This window comes from Heloderma suspectum, chromosome 16 (genome assembly GCF_057233095.1).
Source record: "Heloderma suspectum isolate Gila_16-S chromosome 16, 16-S_ref, whole genome shotgun sequence".
NCBI classification, from domain to species: domain Eukaryota; kingdom Metazoa; phylum Chordata; class Lepidosauria; order Squamata; family Helodermatidae; genus Heloderma; species Heloderma suspectum.
Window position 1 is genome coordinate 971,023 of NC_139473.1, and position 19,372 is coordinate 990,394.

The 19,372-nt window shown below is 61.3% G+C and overlaps 1 protein-coding gene and 1 long non-coding RNA gene across 5 annotated transcripts; one reads left to right on the top strand and one right to left on the bottom strand.

Moving 5' to 3' along the window:
• The first annotated feature begins 2,005 nt into the window (after nt 1-2,005).
• On the top strand, nt 2,006-18,377 carry LOC146334767 (apoptosis-inducing factor 3-like). 4 transcript variants are annotated; one of them, XM_084822577.1, is made up of 19 exons: nt 2,006-2,150; nt 7,145-7,216; nt 8,453-8,562; nt 8,958-9,067; nt 10,093-10,137; nt 10,228-10,309; nt 10,392-10,504; nt 11,437-11,523; nt 11,829-11,920; nt 12,317-12,447; nt 12,681-12,796; nt 13,034-13,108; nt 13,301-13,364; nt 14,860-14,936; nt 15,022-15,139; nt 16,255-16,353; nt 16,737-16,812; nt 17,933-18,037; nt 18,145-18,377. In XM_084822577.1, exons 2-19 carry the CDS (start codon nt 7,152-7,154, stop codon nt 18,185-18,187), a joined length of 1,608 nt encoding a protein of 535 aa, XP_084678703.1. In that variant the 5' UTR covers nt 2,006-2,150; nt 7,145-7,151; the 3' UTR covers nt 18,188-18,377. The 4 variants fall into 4 exon arrangements, with proteins under 4 accessions (XP_084678703.1, XP_084678704.1, XP_084678701.1 ...); XM_084822578.1 differs by lacking the exon at nt 11,437-11,523; XM_084822575.1 differs by lacking the exon at nt 2,006-2,150 and having other exon boundaries at nt 6,962-7,216.
• Nucleotides 13,888-16,243, bottom strand: LOC146334768 (uncharacterized). The gene is made up of 2 exons (XR_014786117.1): nt 14,838-16,243; nt 13,888-13,961 (listed from the first exon to the last, which is right to left on the bottom strand). It is a non-coding gene; the product is annotated as an uncharacterized LOC146334768 (long non-coding RNA).
• Nucleotides 18,378-19,372: the final 995 nt, after the last annotated feature.

Genomic DNA, 19,372 nt, shown 5'->3' on the forward strand with positions numbered 1-19,372 from the left:
AAAGAGACACACACACCCTCCACCTGCCACTTGCCTGCCCAGGGAGAAGCGCTTACAGAGTGTTAGGCACCGAGAGGCTGAGCTGGGTGGCACGGACGGGCAAACCACGTACATGGCTCCTCAAGGAGTTGTGTTCTGGAGAGAGAGAGACCAGCACAACCCTGCTCTCGGGTTCCATCAAAAAAGTGGCTGCATGGCCAGGAGAGATCATTAGAAGACAGGCCAGAGGTGTATGGGAGGAAAGCGAGGTCCTGGCTCCCTGCAGCTTGCTGAGGCCTTCCCTGGCCTTGCCAGGATCTAAGGTTGCCCCCCCCCCGCCGCCCCAATCCCTGCCAGGGTTTGGAAGAGTGGGTGGGGCCTGGCCTGGGAGACTCCCTGCCTTGAGCCCCAGTGGCCCATGCCAGAAGCAAACGCCTGTTGTGTAGGCCCAAGGCACTGCGATGAAACCCCCTTGCCGCCTCTCTGTGCCTGGCTTCCCCGGGCTTCTTCCTTTAGAGCTGTGGAGCCACCCAGCATCCAGAAGGCACTGTTACACTTTGAGGCTCTCTGGAAAATCTTTTGGTCCTTTCCCCTGCATTATGGCGGCAGCTGCCTTCTCATTACCCAGTCAGAGGGGCTAAAAGGCAGCTGCAACTTGGAAGGTAGATGATGATGGCCCCCCTCCTCTCCTGCCCTGCGCTCTCTCTCCCCCCGACAGCCTTGAGCCAGCTCCTGGAGGGGCGCCTGCGTGGCCTTACTTCCCTTCGCGCCGGCCGGAGGTGAGACAGTCGCCGATAGAAGAGGGCCCCGCCCCGCGGAGGGCGGGGGAGGGGCAGCCATCGGGCGGCGCCGCCCCCTGCAGACGGAGCAGGAGCCTCCCGAGGCCGCAGGAGGGGGCGCCGCCCCTGCCCCCAGCGCCAGTCCCCACATTCCATGCAGTTCTGCGAAGCGCGCGCGCGCGCACACACACAACGTAGTTCTTCGCTTTGACAGATTTGCTTGAAAAAAGTAAATTTTACCTGTGGCTTGCGCAAAAACCACTCGACCGAGCTGCCTGAAAGTTGGCAGGTTCAATCGGTGCCATGGGGGCTACCAGGTCTCCAAATTTCACGCATTTATCGTACCGATAAGAACAAGTTATGGCCATTTCTGTTTTCCAATGCAAGTCAAAGGGAAGATGTCCAAAAAAAAGAGAACTAGGGCAGCTCGGGAGATCCGGGGCCCAGGCCTCTCTCTAGCAACACCCCCGGCTGCCGGCCAGCCCCGCTGGAGGGCCCTGGGCGGGGAGGGCCGTCCTCGGAGCAAGGCGGAGCGCCCCGCGCCAGGCAGAGGCAGCCGGTGGGGCGGGCCGGCTGGCGGCTGGCGCCTCGCCGCCGCTTTCTCGCTGGCTCGGCTCTCGCTCCGCGGCCGATGAAGCCGCCTTGGCCCCGGGCGCCCGTCTCGTGCCGCGACCCCCGCGGGCCCTTCTCTGCCACTCCCCTGGACGCTTCCCGGGCAGGGAGCGCAGCTTCCACGGCCCGGCGTCAGTTCTTCCCCAGGCCCCTTGTGCGCGGGCCCGCCGGCCGGCCGCAGCAAACGCAGCGCGGCCGGGCGCCGCGGAGGCGGGCCGCGTCTCGGCCATCCTTGCTGTGGGGGCGGGCAGCGGCGGCGCGCGGGGCCCCCCCGCCCATGCCAAGGCGCCGAGGAGGAGGGCCGGGCTGACCGGCCGAGGGGCCACAGGGAGGCGACGCCGCAGGAGCACCCGCCGGCCCCGCTCTCTGCGTCTCTGGGCGGCGGCGCGCCGCCGCCTCCGTCCGTGGCCCATCGCCTGCCTCGCCCTCCTGCCCGCGCGCCCCGGCCCCGGCCCCGGCCCCGGCCCCGGCCCTCGCCGCCCCGGGGGCTTCGGAGGAGGCACGCCCGCCGCCCGCCGCCCGCCGCCGCCTTGCCAGGCTCCAGCCTGCGGGGCGGGGCGGGCGCCGGGAGCCCCAGCCGCGCGCGGGGAGGCGGCGCTGCTGGGGAGGCCGGGCCCAGCCGGCCAGCTGGGCGCGGAGGCGGGGACGCGCCGGTGCCCAGCGGAGGGCGGCTGCCGGCTGCCTCGCGCCGCTGCCGCTGCCGCTCCCGGGAGAGGCGCGCGAGAGGCGGCGCTGCAGTGTCGCCGGGCCCGCGGGAGCCGCGCCTGCTCCGCAGTGCCGGTCAGTATTTGCCGTTCCGGGCTGGGGGAAGCCGCCGCGGCTCGGGGCCGGCGTTGCCGGCTTTCTGTGCGCGAAGCGGGGGCGCCCGGTCCGGTCCGGTCCGCCGGGCTGCCAGTCCCGTGTTTGCCCTGGGGAGGGGGGCAGTCGCGCTCGGGCAGAGCAGCGGCGTTGCTGGCAGAAGCGCCCCCCGCCCGCACGTCCCGCAACGGGGGGAGGTCGAGGTCGGGGAGGAGGTCGTGGAAAGCCCCTGCGCTTCCAGAGACCCTGGACCGAGGAAACGTCTGATCTGCGGGGCGGCGCAGTGTCTTCTGGACTAGCCTCGCAGCAGCCTGACACGCAGAGCTGTGTCACGATCCGTCTGTGTCACTTGGACACCGGCTCTTCCTGAGGCAGCAAGGCGTGCAGGGCCTCTCCTCCGTCGTGCGTGGGGAGCTGCCTTAGGCTGAGCCAGACCCAGGGTCCATCTGGCCCAGTGCTGCTGGCACCAACTGGCAGCAGCAGCTCTCCAGGATTTCAGGCAGGGGTTTTCCCAGCCCTACGCGGAGCTGATGATGGTGATGATGATTTATCGCATTTCTATACCGCCCCACAGCCGAAGCTCCCTGCGCGGTTTACAAAAGTTAAAACATTAAAATACAATATACGTTTAAAAACCATTTACATAAAAGCGTACAGGCAATATATACAAACATGTAACTAAAACAACTTTGAACTAAAAACCATTTCTAAAAAAACCCAACAATAAAACAACACATCTTGAAACAACACAGCTTAAAAACAGCATGCAGGAGTCAGCGAAAGGACAAGAGTTCTAAAAGGGAAGGCCTGCCAGAATAACAGCGTCTTCCGTGCCTGCTTAGAAGCCTCCGGCGAGGTCAGCAGGCGCATTCCAACCTGCGGGTCATTCCACGACTGAGGGGCGGCAAAGGAGAAGGCCCTCTCGCACGTGGCTGCCAGTCTCACATTAGGCGGCCGCAGCAGAGAGCCCTCAGAGGACCGTAGGTGGCGGACTGGGACGCAGGGGAGAAGGCGCCCCCTAAGGTACCTTGGACCTAGACCACGTAAGGCTTTAAAGGTCAGAACCAGCACTTCATACTTTGCTCGGAAACAAATTGGCAGCGAGTGTAAAGATGTTAAAACTGGTGCAATATGGCCTCCATGGGATGTCCCAGAGATCAACCTGGCAGCAATTGTCTTGCATCCCTAGCACCAGCAGAGCAATCTTCTCACCTACCTTAACAGGACAGTGTCATTCTGCCTGTTCAAGGAGCCTTCATTAGCAAGCAAGTCCAGTCAAAAGAATCTGTTGTAACCCCAGCATTCCCCAGCTTCAAAATCAGAGGCAAACTCTCGAATGATATTTTTAGCAGGGTCGTTAGTGGACTGGTGGACTGTTTCTAGACGATATTCATACTTAGATGTTTCTGGCAAATGCTGGGGATTGAACCAGGAACCTTCTGCATGCAAAGCAGGCACTCTGCTGCTGAGCTCCGCCCCCCAATTCAGAGTTGGTGCCTGGCTGCCAGCCGGGCTTTCCCTGGAGGTGTGAGTGTGCTGTGAAGTACCACAGCCCCAGCCTTGCACAAGGATGTCTTGTGCCTTGATGTTCAGAGATAAAATCTCCCATAATTAGCAGTAAGAAAACAGCAGGTTTAACTCGCTTTGCTTCTGCTGGACTCCTGCCTTGTGCAGGTCCCCACTCAGCCCAAGGGATGGGCTTTGGGGGTTTTCCTGTATATTTATTTAATTAAAGAATTTGTATACTGGCATTCATCAGAAAGGATCCCAGGGCAGTTTACATAGATGCTTCTGTAAAAACATAAAACACAATCAGCATAAAAAGTGATAACAGAGCAACATGCTAATTAAAACAGCAAACTGGTCCCTGCAATCCACCAGAGGCCTGGGAGAGTAAAAAAGGGTTTTCTTGATGCCTAGATCAGAAGCGAGGAGAAAGTAACTTAGGATCTACCAGCAGGTCTCTGGAGGATTTGCAGTGTTGTTGTTTCTATACTGCCCTTCTTGCCAAAAGGCCACCAAGATCGTGCACAAGCAATTTAAAATAACACATTTAAAATCAATAAAAACATTAAAAACATTAACAGGCAACTTTATAATCACCAGGACAGTGTCCTAGCGGCCTTTGGATAGATCGGAAGTCCTATCCAAGGTCAGAGACAGCTCTGATATCGGAGATCCAATCTCAGATCCCTCTTCCCTGACCCCAGGAAAGATCCAGGCCCCTCACCTCTGTTGGAGAGGAGGAAAGGGAGGAGGATCAGGGGTCTGTTATTACTGAATGTCATCTCCAGACGTGTGTACAAGACTGCACACGTGTACACCCATTAAGTTGTCTTTTAACTTTGGTGTATAGCACATCTGGGAAGAGGTGATTTAATGTTACACTTACATATGGCTCTCATTGAAGTCAAGGGGAATTTTAATGAACACACAAGGATCAAAATATGCAATGATTACTCTAGGGAATTCAGCATCGTTGGCAAAAGGCACTTACATAAACTCTAGGATGGATCCAGTTAGTTGATAGATTAGACAAACCTAGGCAGAGCAGGCAAATGCACGTAAATGTGAAATGGAGAATGCAAATATCCCTGCACTGGGTTTGAATGGTGGGGAAATTGGCTTACAAATTCAGCTCAGCAGTTAGACCAAGGGCTGCGGTGCAAGGAAGACATGGGTTGCTGGCTGTCCAAATGCAAGACACCCTCACATTTGGATGGCCAGGAATATAGTGATTTCGGCAGCTGAGGGGGACTGGCTAGTCCAGGGTTCTGATAGGGCTCAAACAAAGAGCATTAAAGGTGCTGAGTCCAAAAAATGGACAGTAAGACAAAGGGAGGGAAGCGCACTCTTGGGCCGAGTCGATAGTGGTTTCAGACTTCCCACAAAAGACGGAGATAATTTGTCACTTAAGCCATCCAGGGTCCAAAAGGACTGAGCTCTGAATGGCGCCATCCAATCATCAGGGCAGTGCTGTGCCTCAAGGCTGTGCGAGTTTACATTTGGGAAATCCCTGCCGCTGACTCAGCAGTGCCGGCAATATGCCTACATACCGAAAGTATGGCAGCGGAGTCTTAATCAAAGCAGGTTCATCGAGTGCTGTTGGGTGGAGTGGCTGTGCTGAATCTCGACCTATGGCTTGGCTTCATGCTGCTCTCCCCCTGGCAAGATTGCTTCGCCCATCGCAGCATCACCAAGGCCTGGGCCTTGGGCAGGGGATCTCAAGGGGAGAGCACCAACGGTTGCCAAATAGTCATGGCGGAGGGCTGTGCCAGGCTTCTGCCCAGTGGCTTGCTAAGAGTGGTGTGAGCGGAGCAGGGGAGGCTTTGGACCTGAAGGATCCAAAGTCCTCCCGGCCTCCAATTACCCCTGGAGCCCTGGAACCACACAAGCGGGGGAAGAGCAGCAAGTGCTGCCTGTGTTCCTCCCAGCCTGCTGGAACGAGCCCAGCCAGGCCTGGGAAATGCCGGAGTCTTCTGACCCAAATGTGGGGCTGCGCCTTGGGACTCGGGCACACTGCAGCGTGAAGCAGAAAGGCCAGGGCAAAGAGAGCCGCTGCCACGCCTTTTCGGAGAGCCAGAGGGGCTCGGCCCTTGCTCGGAGAGAGTGCCTGCCGCAGCTTGGGAGCGACCCGGGAGAAGGCCCTGCTGCGGGTGCCCGACACACAGGCCTCTGCAGACGACGGCGTCCTCCAGAGGGCTCAGTGACCGGGCAGGTTCAGAACAGAACAGATAGTCCCTGGGCTCGCCAGGCCCCAAGCCCTCGACGGGGAAGAGTTTCCGATTCCTGTTGCTTCACAGTAACGACAAGGGAAAACTGCTCCCGGGAAACTCAGCATGGGCTTCCGGGTGGAAGAAGGGTGAGCTCGGTTCTGGAACGGATTGCAGGTTCCGAGGCGGAGGCCGCACTCAGGGGTGCGCTGTTCCTTCATTCTAAGTCTGTTCCTAAGCTGCTGTTTTTTATTGGGGTCCAGCCATGGATCTCGGGTCCAGCAAAAAGCCCAAGTAGAAGGATGACAGGGTCTGCGTTCATTTCTGCTGTTGAAGTAAAAAGGCTGCTGGTACTGCTGACGCCTCGCTCCAACAGGTGGCGCTTCTGGGACCTCAGACGCTCCCCGCATTGCAGCGTGCTGGCGCCGTGTGACGCGGAGGGGCGCCCAGAGGAGCCACCTGGGTGTGCTCGTTCGCCTCCGAGCGCTCTCGGGGCTGTTCCTGGCTGACTTCTCCCGGAGCGCTGCGCTCCGACATGGCTTGACTGGATGCGATGGCTTCATTTATTCTTGCGAGCTCCCTTGGAGGGGCTGCATCTCTGGGGCTGACTTCCCCCTGGGCTGCCGTCACCCCAGGGCATCCGGCACAACAGGGAGATGGCATCTCCCCACGCCTCCTGGCTCCATCAGTTGAGTAGACTGGGGTAGCGGGGATGGACAAAGGGCTCCAGAAGGGAGTGTTTGTGGCATGCTGCAACGCAGCCTTGGCAAGGGGCCAGGTCCTTGTCGAAGGGGGAATTTTATCACATGCCACTTCTTCTGTCACGGTGTTGAGAAAGGCTGCTTCCCTCCTCCCCCTCCTCCCCAGGGTCTGTGCAACTGCCATAGAATGGCCCCTCCTTGGAACAGGCCTGGCTCTTCCAGTCTCTATGGTGTCTGTCCCATTATCTCGTGTCTGGGCTGTAGTCTTGCCATTTCAGGACAAGGTGGCTCTGAGAGCAAGAACAGAGGGGTGCCAGGCAAGCCTGGGCGGAAACCTGGGTTCTCCAGGCCTTCACGGAAGCAGAGGGAGGTTGAACAGCCACACTTCTCATGGCCAGCCTCTGATGCTCTTCTGAGATGCACTTGCCTGGGGCTTTGAGCCTGTCGGGGATGGAGTGGCCCCGAGAATGACAGCATCCTCAGTCGGGGGGGGGCATCCCAGGGCGGTGTGGGGGCTGCCTCAAACAGCTCCTCTGATCTCCATGTCTCTTTTGGGCCTCAGCAGGAGCATGGAAGGAGGAGACACCATCGTGAAGCAGCAGGTCTGCCGGGAAGATGAGATGTGTGATGGAGAGTGAGTACTGTGGGTGGAGGGTCTGATGGGGGGTGGGGCGTTCGCCTCCCACGGCACCTCTGCGCATGGGGCTTCCTGTGGCGTCTCGAGAGGGTGCCTCTGAGGAAGTAGGGTGAGGCGAGATGTTACTTGAAGGAGAACCGGTAGCAGAGGTGGGGGACTTCAGGCCTGGGGCCAAATCTGGCCCTCCTGGGGTCCTCTTCTGGCCCTCGAGGGTTCCCCGGTTGGCCACCCTTCCCACCAAGAACTGTAAAAAAGGCCAACTCCATGTTGGGCATAATTAGAAAAGCGATTGAGAATAAAACTGCCAATATCATACGGCCCTTATACAAATCTATGGTGCGACCACACTTGGAAAACCGTGTTCCGTTCTCGTCACCACACCCAAAAAAGGATATTGTAGAGCTTGAGAAGGTGCAGAAAAGGGCAACTAAAATGATCAAAGGGCTGGAGCATCTCCCCTAGGAGGGAAGGTTACAACAGCTGGGCTTGTTCAGCTTGGAGAAAAGGAGGGTCAGGGGAGACATGATGGAGGTGTACAGCGTTATGCAGAGAAGCCCCATCAGCAGGGTGGCGGGGGCGGGGGACACACAAGCCTTTTGTGTTGGCTGCTTGGCTACCAGCCCTCTCCCTTGGCACTGCTCCTTTCTGAACCTCGAAGCAGCACCTTAACGTTTAGCGAAGGGAAGCACGCACACCTCAAGGCTGGAAAAAGTGCCTGGTGTTTCTGGTGGCTCCTTGTCACTTTGAGAAGGGAGCGGAGCCAATGAGGCTGCTAGATTTGGGCAAGGTAGTTGAGCAGAGGTGCGTGGCATTCTCTTTCATGAGCCCATTCCCTGCAAGCTAAGCAGATTGCCTTATAATGGATGAACAGGGAGGAACAGAACTTCTGTACATTTTAAAGACGTGGCCCTGGGCTCTGAGCGAACATGACTGATGGAGCTGCCCTGGTTTCTGGCCTTTGCTTTTATGGAGGGCGGGGCAGGGCGGTCACTAGACTTCCCAGGCCCCCAGTGATCCCCTCCTGCCCACGCGAGCGCTGCATTGCCAGCCCTTCTGTTGAACTCCAAACTCTGGATTCTTTGGAGGGTGTCTGTGTCCTGCTCCTACAAAACCCCTCAGGAAAATGTCACAGCGCCTGCCCGCCTGCCCACCCACCCCAAAGGAGAGGGAAGCAGCCATGTGAGCCTTGGGAAGGAGTTGCGTCTTGACTGCCATCTGTCTCTCCGGTTGCAGGATGAGGGAGGTGGAGGTTGCCAGCTACCCGGTGCTCCTGCTGCGGGACCAGCGCCAGTTCCAAGCTGTGGGGAGCCGGTGCCCTCATGCCGGAGCACCGCTCTGCAAAGGTACGGCCCTGCAAAGGGCAGCCCCCCCCCCCGCACACACCCCTGCTCTGGGCAAAGGTGAGCCCCAGCAAAAGAGGAGTCACCCCAGCCTGGGTACAGGTGGCCCTCGAGGCCTCGCGTCACCGGAGGGGAGGCACTGGCCTCTTTGGGGGAGAGGAAGGGAGCTGGCCTGTGATGTGGATTCGAGCTCAGCTTCATCCCCGCCCCTGTGAACAGAGGACTACGGCTCTCAATTGGGGTTTGGCAAGAGGGAGCGTACAGGAGACAGGCAACTCAGAACTGCGCAGGGATGGCATGCGGGGAGCACGGGAACTGAGCCAGTGACCCCAGCAGCTCCCTTTGGCTCCCTCCCCCTCTCCCCCGCCCACCCGCCGGCCTCTCCCTCGGCATTCCAGGGTATTTTGCAGGGGGCAGGTTGCGCTGCCCGTGGCACGGAGCTTCCTTCAGCACCGAGACTGGAGATATCGAGGAATACCCCACGCTGGACTGTCTCCCGGCTTTCGAGGTGAGCCCCCCCTTCAGCTCTCCGAGATGTGCTTTCTTTTGGGGGGCATGGGGGGCCCTCCTTGGAACAAAGCGTCTCTTGCAGCAGCCGGGCTGTGCGGCCAGGGCGAGTCAGGGCACCGGCTGCCCTAGGGCGTGAGTAGTGCTGCATGTCCGAGCAGGACATTCGAGGGACCCTGCTCCCCACCCACGCATGCCCTTGTCCGCCGATGCCCCTTCCGCTGCCCCCCAGCCTTGGGAGGTGCTGTTGGAACATGGGGCCCTGGGCCGTGGCAGCCCCTCGCAGGATGGTCTCATGGCTCCTGCTCTTGCGGCTTTTAGGCGGGCCATAAAAACGTTTTGATTTCTCCAGGCAACTGAGTGTTCCAAAACTCCTTTTTTATTTTGTGTCTTTCTGACACCTGTGATCTGCCTTGGGGAGCCCTTTAAGGGCACAAAAGCCATGTGGACATCTGCCCTCCCCAACCTGGTGCTGGAATACAGCACCCATCACCCTGCACCAGGGGGATGATGGGAGCCATACTCCAAACACATCCAGAGGGCACCAGCTTGGGGAGGTCCTGTATAAATGCTGTTGTTGAAAAGTGCATGGGATTCTTGGAAGCTGGCAACGGATAGCCCTGACTAGAAAAGCATGTCCCCAAAAGCTACCCGGGGAAGAGGCTCACCCCGCTTGCCCCTCTTCTCCGAGCAGTGAGGGGTGTGAGTGCTGCAGCACTTCGCTGGGCCTGCTTTCCCTCCGGAAGGGGTCCCCAAGGGTTTCGCAGTGCTCCATCATATGTGCATTGCTTGCCAGTCACACAGGCTGTGCAAAGGTGGAGGGAGGCGGCTTAAACACTCCCGCAGGCAGCCAAAGTCCGGCGCTCCCGCGAAAAGCAGCCCACATGCCCAGCAGCCTCTTCCGCTGCACTTGCGGGGCAAAGGAGGCTGGCATCCTTTCTGGCGCTGGTAGCCCTCCCTGGGCAAACCCTGACCTTGTCACTGTTCCTCTGAAATCTGCTGGATTAATGTGCTGGCTCCTTGCAGGTGGCGGTGGAAGACGGGCTGGTGTACATCACCGCAAAGATCAAGGTAGGGGCCCAGCAAGCACGCACAGTTTCCCTCGATTACCTCCAGGGCCACCGGCTAACGCCTCTCCCCCTCCGCCTTCCTTTGGGACAGGATCTTGAGAGCAGCCGCCGAGTGAAGGCCATGGCCAAGCGGTACCGGCTCAACGGCCAGACGGTGCTTCTCCTGGGGGTAGGTGAGTCTGCGCCCCCCCTTTGGGGGCTGGGGAGGAGCGGAGCGAGGCGGTGGGGCTCACCAGCTGGGCGCTTCCCTCCCAGGGCCTGCGGCGCTGACCTGTGCCGAAACCCTTCGCCAGGAGGGCTTCACGGGCAGGATCATCATGGTGACGATGGAGAAGTACCTGCCCTACGACAAGACGAAGCTGAGCAAGGTCTGTCCACCCCGGGGCCAATCGCCCCCCCAATCCACTGGGAGTCGCATGTGGCCACTGCCAGTTTAGCCACCATAATTTGGTGGTGTGGTGAAAAAGCCACTGGTCTCCTGTTAAAATGAGCAAAATCGTGCTCCCTGTATACTTCCCCAGTGCCCCTGGCCTCAAAGGGAAATTCCTGTATTTTTTGGCAGCAGATTTGGCAGCGAGGGCTGCATGGAGCCCAGGGGGCCCGTGTTGCTGACCTGGCCGTACGTGGCATCCTTGTGTCTCTGATGCTTGGGCACGAGCGATGTGGCTTCTGTAGGCACCAGGGCACCCATCCACCCAGCAGACTCGGGGAAGCCCAAAGGTTTGCAGAAGCAACACTGCCGCCCCCCCCCCCCGCCCCCTGTTGCTGCAAATGTAGAGGAACTGACTGAATGCTGGAGAGGGGGACGGAGTGGAGCAACCTAGGAAGGGGCTCAGCCAGCAGAATTGCTGAACAAGAGGACCACCTTGCGTTAATGCCCAGGGATTTTGTGGTGCCCCCTCCCATCCCCCTGGCACTGTTGGAGGGGGGGGTGGACATGATCCATTAACATGGGGGGCAGGAGGAGGAGGGGCATCTGCACCTCATTCAGAACCTGCCACCATTTGTCTCTCTAAATGTGAACCCTGTCCAACTGCCCCCTCACACATCTCCGGTGCTAGCTAGAACTGTAGGATCACATGAGTTGGAAAGGACCTCAGAGGTCCAGCACTCCAACGCGCTGCTTAGGGCAGGCTTCCCAGTGCAGGATGCAGCTGCCCCATCCCCGAAAGCTGCCGGTCTGGCCTCTACATCAGTCCCTCTCGCTCGGCCCATGCAGCCCCTTCCTGGTTGCTCCTTTGCTCTGAGCAGAGCTGGCACTCCCGGGCATCAAGAGCGCCGCTTTCTTTGCTGCCCGCAGGAGATGGATGCCACGGCAGAGAGCCTGTACCTGCGGCCCCAGAGCTTCCTGGATGCTCACAGCATCGAAGTCTGGACGCAGAAAGAGGTGGGCACGCCCCACTGTGTGGCCATGGAGGGGCTGCGGGCAGGAAGCCTTGCTCTTGGCTGCCCAGTCCCGCCTCTGCCTTGAGAAAAGGAGGCCCCACACCAGCCAGGCGAGGGCCTCTTTCTCTGCCCCAGGACGGCTCGTCGCGTCCCCCCCCCTTTTCTTTTTGATCCAAAGGGGTGGAAACCATGGCATTCAGGGCAGATGCCGCTCTGCAGGGCCCAGTGCAAGGGTTAGGGTTAACCCTGGGTGGGACGGGGAGAACGTCTGCCGCTGTAGGTGAATTGCCCCATGTTTGTCCCTAGGTGGTTTCTCTGAATCCCACTGGCAAGACGGCACACTTCCGCGATGGAAGCCACCAGGCCTACGACCAGGTGCTGATTGCCACGGGCAGCCGGTAAGCGGCTCCAGAAAATGGGGAGAAGGGGGCTGCCAGGGGGGCAACACTGCCCCCATTTGCCCTAAATGGGCCAGGAGAGGGCTTGCTGGACTCCCCGCCTCCGCTCCCCCTTGGCAAAGCCCTTCCTCGACCCAGGCGGAGCAAGGACTGAGGGCTGCGGACGGGGACTTTGGCACCTGCCTGCAGGAGCGGGGCGAGAGCTCCAGCAGCACTGGGGCCCTGGCAGGACGTGGCCTCTCCTGCTTTGGCTCCGCAAGGGAAGGCTTCTGCGGGCCCTTTGCCCCGTAGAGGCTTCAGCTGTGCTCTGGGCTGAGGCAGCGGCTGCGCGGAGAAGGCCCTCCCCGCCCCCGCTCAAGCCAGCCCTCCGCAGCTCCCTCCTTCCCTCTCGCCCAGCCCTCTGCACCTCCAGCGGCCAGGCGCCGACCTGCAGAATGTGTGCGTCCTGCTCACCCCCGAGGATGCCAACCAGATCCTGCAGCTGTCGATCGGCAAGAGGGTGGTGATTGTGGGAGCCTCCTTCACTGGTATGGAACCTGACGGCCTCCGGGAAGGCGGGCAGTGGGCAGAGAGCGGGCGGGCAGCTAAGTGTCGTCCCCCCTCCCCCCCCTGGAGCAAAAGCCCCGAGCACCAGCAAGGGCCTGGCCTCGCTTGGAGCCATCCGGGAAGGGGCCGCCAGAGGGAGACACCAGCCTTCCCCTCCCTCCGCACTGCTCTCGGGCAGAGGTCAGCTCCTCGAAGGCTCCCTCTGTACTCACAGGCATGGAGGTGGCGGCCACCCTCTCGGGCAAAGCAGCTAGCATCCACGTCATCGAAAAGGAAGCAATGCCGTACCACGCCTCTCTGGGGGATGAGGTTGGCGCTGTGGCCTTGCAGGTGAGGAGCCAGACATGGGGGCATTGGGAGAGGGACCCGTGCTCCCACCTTGCCCAGGGACACCGCAGGGGCATCCTTGGCCACACCTGGCCTTCATGCTGTTGCAAGGCGCGGGCAGCACGATCCTCTCTGGGGCCTTCGCAGAACCCTAGCCCGCCCCAGGAAGCATCACTGAGGCCCCGCCCAGGGTCACCAAAGGGGCCTGCGCCAAACCTCCCGCTGCCTTCCTCTCCCCAGATGCTCCAAGCTCAGGGAGTCGAGTTCCACTTGAAGGCAGAGGTGGCCGAGCTGCAAGCTAACAAAGACGGGAAGGTCTGTGAGTCTCCAGGGCAGAGCCCCACTCCCTGCCTCTGTCGGTGGGCTGCCGCTGCTGCCACCCCGGAAGCAGGTGGGGCAGAGGCATGCCTCCAGGCCACGCAGTCCAGCTTGAACAGGGGAAGCCTGTGAAAGGGACCGGGTAGAGGAGCTGCAGCCCGGGAGTCACGGCCCCCTTCCTGCTTCCAGGTCGCACAGGTCATTCTAGCCAGTGGACGCATGATCCTGACCGATGTGGTGGTGGTGGGAATCGGTGAGTAGGGAGGCTTTGGGGGGCACTGTGGGGGGACAGCAGAGAAGGCCCAAGGGCTGCGCGCTGTATCCCTCACCCTGAATATGAGAACAGTAGTAGGGCAACATGACTTCGCATGTAAAGCAGGGGCGCAGGGTCTTTCAGCCAAAGGCCAAATTCCATTTCAGGAAGCGCTCTGGGGCCGCGTGCAGTGGTGGGCAGGCCAGAATCACAAAGCCACCAGCCTCCCACAGCTGAAGGCTCCTGCTGACAGCCCCTCAGCCCTCAGGGGGCATTTCCACCTTTCAGAACGGGGGGGGGGGGAAATGCTGCAAAGACAGGAAGCCCCCAAGCAGTCTGGGGAAACAGGGCGTGTCCATTCAGGGAGCCCTGGACAAATAAACATGACCCACGGGCCTGTGGCTCCCCACCCCGCCATAAAAGGAGGGCGGTGTTTTCCGTGCTTTGAAGAGAGCTCTGCCACCCCTTCGTGGACAAGAAGCGGAGGTTGCCATGTTGGCCAGAAGCAAAACACCACACTCCATCGCAGTGGAAGACCTTTACTGGGCCACGCAAAAGGTCACCAAAACCGTGCAAACCTTCGAGCTCTACAGGTCTCTTCATCAGGCGAGATGTTACAAAAAAGCAGACAGGGAGAGAATAGAAGAATCCATTGCTGCGGTCAGTCTGGGCGGCATTTTCCTGCTGTGTCCCCTCCGTGAACAAGGAGCCTTGGAGAAGACCGGCTCCACACTCCCCTGGGGGAAAGCCGGCACTCCTCCGTCTGGCCACATGGGGGTGCCACTGAGCCAGGCACGAGCCGCAGGAGCCTTGCAGCGCCAAAGTGATGATGCAGGCTGGCCGCTTACGGCAGCCCGTCTCCGGCCAGTGTCCTCCACGAGTGCTGGCTGACCACTCCTCTGGAGCGCGGCGGGCTGGACAAGGCCGGTCCAAGGTCCCCGCGGCGCCGCAAAGGGCCGCGGCACCCTGGGGAAAGGGTGGTGCTCAGCAGAAGGGAACTCTCTCCCACTCAGCAAGCGGGAGAGTGACGCCCCCGGCGCTTTGGGGAGGCACCAGCACCGTCAGCCTGGCCGTGCGGGGGTCCTTTGCATGCTCTGCACTGGATCCAGCAACACAGGCAGGTCTTCACCCCAGGGGCCCGCCCTGGGAAGCCCCGGGCCCAGCCTGCCTTGCCCCACCTTTGGGCAACAGGGCAGCCGCTGCAGCACGCCTCGCCTCAGAGCGCTGGTGTTGGGCAGCCCAGGCAGAGCCGCCGGCTGCCAGAAGCGGCTGCGGGAGGGGCCCTGGCTCAGCGGCGGAGTCCCTGCCTCACATGCACAGTTCGATATCGGGCAGCATCTCCGGGCAGGGCTGGAAAAGCTCCTGCCTGAAAGCCTGGAGACCCAGAGCTGCCGATCTGTGCAGACAAGACTGGCCTAAATGGATGGGGGTGGGGGGGGTCTGAGTCAGCACAAGGCAGCTTCCAACATTTACCTCTCCTCCTCCCCCTCCACAGGTGTTGTCCCGAACACCAGCTTCCTCAAGGGGAGCCCCATCGCGCTCGACCAGAGCGGCGCCATCCTGGTGGACCTGGTAGGTGGAGGGTGGTGGTGGAGGGTGGTGGTGGAGGGTGGAGGCCCCACTGCTCCTCTGACCGGCCTCGTCTTCCCCTCCTCAGTTCATGCGGACCAACAGCCCCTCTGTCTTCGCAGCCGGGGACGTGGCATCCTTCCCTGTGGCGCTGCTCGGGGGAAAGCGTGCCAACATCTGTCACTGGCAGGTCGCCCAGGCCCACGGTAGCCGCTGCCTCTCTTTCCAGCTTGGTCAAGATCTGGCCTGCGGTCGGGACGCTCCGCACTGGGGGCGGGCTGTGCGCGCCCCATGAAGCAGCGCTGCAGCGCCCCATGCACCCTCGAGGGGCCAGCCAGCGCCGCTCACTGGCAGTCCTCCAGAGTGCTGCTGCGGGCCGTGGCGAGGGCAGGGCGGGCGGGGCTGTCGCCCAGTGGCAGGCCCTGCTTGGTGTGTGGGTGGCCCCGGTGCTATCCCCAGCAGCACCTCTGGGCCGGGCTAGGAAAGACCCCTGCCTGGACCCCTGGCGGTCTGCATCAGCAGTACTGGGCTAGACGGACCCAGGTCTGGCTCTGTCTCAGGCCGCTCCCGACGTCCTCGTGCAGGCAAGGCCGAGCGAGCGAGCGGGGCCAAGAGGCTGCCGGGGCCCTTCATGGGGCTTGCAAGGGATGAAGCTGAAGCTGCCCAAGTGCTTCTATGGGCTTCGGGTCCGGCTGGCTGAATCCAGATAAGAGGAGCAGAGGGCTCCTTTTACTCCCCTTGCTCTGTGCCAGAGGCCCCCACCTCTTTGGGTCAGGGGCACGTTTGAGACTTGGCGTGTGTGCCACAGGCGCTCTTACATGGCCAAACCAGGGCAAAACGGGGCAGGGCTTGCCCATGCACAGCAGGGCTGCCAGGGTGGGCACGGCCAGTTGCAAGGCACTGGTGCCTCAGAACAAGAAGAAAAAAGGCTGCTCGCCTGGGAACCTGCGTACCTGGCAGAGGGTGGGTCCAAGTTTCAGCACGCGGACCCCCTCTTGGGGAGCCAAGGAAGAGGGTGCTGGAAGGCAGCCCTTCCCTTGCAGCAGGCCAGCCCCCCGGCCAAAAGGAAACCACTGTTAAAGATCCTTAAGCACACAAAAGCCAGGCGGGGCAGGGAGCCTGGGGGGCAGCAAGAGGGCACATGGGCGCCCACAGGTGGCACGCTGGAGACCCCAGGGTCCAGGGGATCCGTGGGAGGAAGAAGCCAAAAGCCGCTCCCGGGACAGCCGGGGCGCCTGCCTTGGCTTGGCCGGGCCCTGTGTGGCAGGCAGACCAGGCCCACGCCCCTGCCCCGCGCCACCTGTGCACCCTCCCCCACCAGGTCACGCTGCCGCCCTGAACATCCTGCAGCAGCACCGGGAACTCCACACGGTGCCGTACTTCTGGACCACGCTGCAGGGGAAGAGCATCCGATATGCAGGCAAGCAAGGGGGAGCCGTGGGGGGGCACGCAGGGATCAACAGCAACCCCCAGCCCTGACACACGGCGGGCAACGCCGGCCAGCCGGCCCCTGTTCCGAGCGGAAACCAAGGGCCACTCATGCCCCTGGGCAAGAGGCCAAAGGCCGGGTACCCAAGACGGGCAGGGCAGGGCGCGGGCCCCGCCTTGGAGCAGAGGGGCTCGGCTGCTAGCCCCGCCGCCTCCATGCCTGAGGGGAAGCCGCGCACACAGCCTCGTAAGGCCCCAGTCCAACAGCTCGGCATGGCCTTCCCTGAAGCCCGCTCCCGCCCCCGAGGGACAGGCGGAGAGTAGCCGCCCGGCCTGTCCAGCCCCCCAACCTCTTCCCCCGCTCTCGCCCCTCAGGCTGCGGGATTGGCTACACGGAAACCGTGCTGAAGGGGGATCTGGGCCAAGAGACGCTCCTCCTCTTCTACATTAAGTGAGCTGAGGGCTTGCGGGGGGTTGCAGCGAGGCCCACCGGCGGAGGCGGAAGCCCCTCTGCCTGGCGCGCAGAGAAGGAACTTGCTCTTCCGGGGGCGAGAAGAGGGCCGGCAGCGGAGGGCCGTGCTTCTGCACAGGGCCCAAGCTGCGGGGGGGGGGGGGGCTCGAGGGGTCTGCCATGCAGCAGCTCCCTCCACAGTGGAACATGGGTGGGCAGGCTGGACTGGGTCATCAAGCGCCGCAGAGGAGCCATGCAGGATCAGACCCGGGGCCCCTCCAGTCCTGCATTTGGTTCCCACGGTGGCCAACCAGAGGCCCCACGGGGAAGCCTGCACGGGGGACTGGAGCGCCACAGCAGCACCCTCCCACCCGGGTTCCCAGTAGCTAGGACACAGCGGCACACCCCCTCCAGCACTGGAGGGTACAGGCAGCCACCAGGACTTGTAGCCACCGATCCCCTTTTCCCAGGTAGCCTCTGGGGCCCCTTTCCAGCCCCTCTAGCCAGTGACAGGAACCCCTTGCAGATTCATATTTGGGGAAGGGCTCAGTGTCCACACTCCAGTGAAGGGTGAGGGCAAGGGGAGAGAGGCAAAACCACAATAAAACGCCAGCATATCTTTGCTTAAAGCTCTTAACTGCCAGTCACTACACGGGGGGGGGGGAGCGGCCCCCAAGCCAGGAAACTGCCAAACGATGGGTGGTGGAAAGGGGCAGGGCCCTCTGCGGAGGCCCAGGGGGACGGACTTGGCCTGGGCCTGCCCCCCTGCCCTGGCCAACTGGGCCCCGAGAACCTGAGCTGAAGGGCACCCTTGTGCCCCAGCCTGCTCCCTTGCAGGGACAGCCGAGGGACGAGAGCTTTGCAGTCCTGCTTCCACCTTGGCAGATCCGAGGGCACTTGCTCTGGCCTGGAGCCAGGCGGCCCTCGCACTCCCGGCTGCAGCCCTGGCCTCTGCCGTTAAAAAAGGACCTGGGACTGGCTGAGGGATGCTGCTGGCCCAAGGGGGCGGCCCTGGGCAGGATGGACGAATGGTCCAGCCCATTTGGTGGGCTTCCTGAGCCCAACACAGCACGGCAGGGTGCCCCCACCCGCCCCCTGACCGGCTCTCCCCCTCGCACAGGGACGGTGTGGTGACGGCGGTTGCGAGCCTCAACTTTGACCCCATGGTGTCCTTGGTGGCTGAGGTCATGTATTCGGGGAAAACCATCACCAAGCAGGAGGCAGAGTAAGTCACTCCCTGCGGGGCTGCCCCCCGCCCCAGAATGCCCTGGTGCTATGCAATGCACGTGGCTGCCCCTCGGGCGTAACGCCGGCCTGATGGTTTCTTTCCAGGATGATGGAGGTGATAGCGGGGAAGGAGCAGCGGAAGGCCTGAGCCCCCCCCTCGCCGAGGGCACAGCTCCCGCCACGACTGCAGCTGGGGGGCAGCAGAAGCCCCTCCTTCCTTGCTGAAATAAACCATGAGGAAGCGGACTGGGCCGTCGTCTTTTCCTAACAGCACCACGGCGCTTGCTGCGGAGAGGGCGGAAGGAGCACGGTCTCCCCGCCACCCCGCCGGCTTTCCACAGGGCCTGGTGCCCTCTCCTGGCCAGGGACCGACTTTGCTCAGAGGCCAGGTTTGGCCCAAGGGAGGCAGCCTGGCCGGCCGGCCAAGGATCTCCTTTTGCCAAAAGGGTTCCGAGGGCTGCTTTGACACTTACGCTTAGACATGGAGACGGTTGAAATTTGAGTCTAAAGATCTCTTCGAGGCCTTATTTTAGAGACCACATTTTAAAAGCAAACGCCTCTCTCAGTAGAGACAGCCTAATGGCAGTGGGGAAACTGGCTGAATCAGGGTCTCGGGTTAGTTACTTGCCATCTAGCAAGCTAGATGGACCGAGGGTCTGATATGACAGCAGGGAGCTTCCGCCGTCTTACACTAAAACAAAGTAAGAATCTCCAAAACTCTTGGTTGTCTGCGCCCCAAGAAAACCTTAAGTCCAGCAGTATTCATAAACATTGGTGAGAAATTCAAAGCAAGAGTTGAGACGGTTGCATTTTTGAAAGCAAATTCCAGTTAGGGAGACGAGTCGTCCACTTCCCCCCCCCCGCCCCACTTTGGGCTCAGAGCTCCCCGGGTTTTTTTTTTTGCGGACTGTGGACTGGCGCTCCTGGGATGGAGCACAGCAGTTCCGCTCTTTGCCAGCAGAGGGTGCTCTTGCCTCAGCTGTCACTCAGCTGCCGACCTCAGGCGTGCACTTTGAGCCCACCTCCCCCTCCCTAATTCGGCAAAGGTCGCCTGGGGACAGTGCAAAGAGGAAGGGCTCCCATGGAGCCCCGGGCCCTCCTCACAGACCCCTCCTCCCTAATGGGACAGGCAGACCACTCAGTTGCTGCTGCCAGGGACCCTCCCCCCGGTGGCCAGAGCTTCTCCCCTGCCAGCCACACCAGTGCAGCAGTTCTAGAGGCCGTGGAGTCGGGGTTGATCTTGCCCCCTACCCCCCCCCCCATTGGTCTGGGAACAAGCCCTGCCCAAGAGCCTGCGGCTCCTATCTGAATCAGCCCTTTGTTCAGAACCATG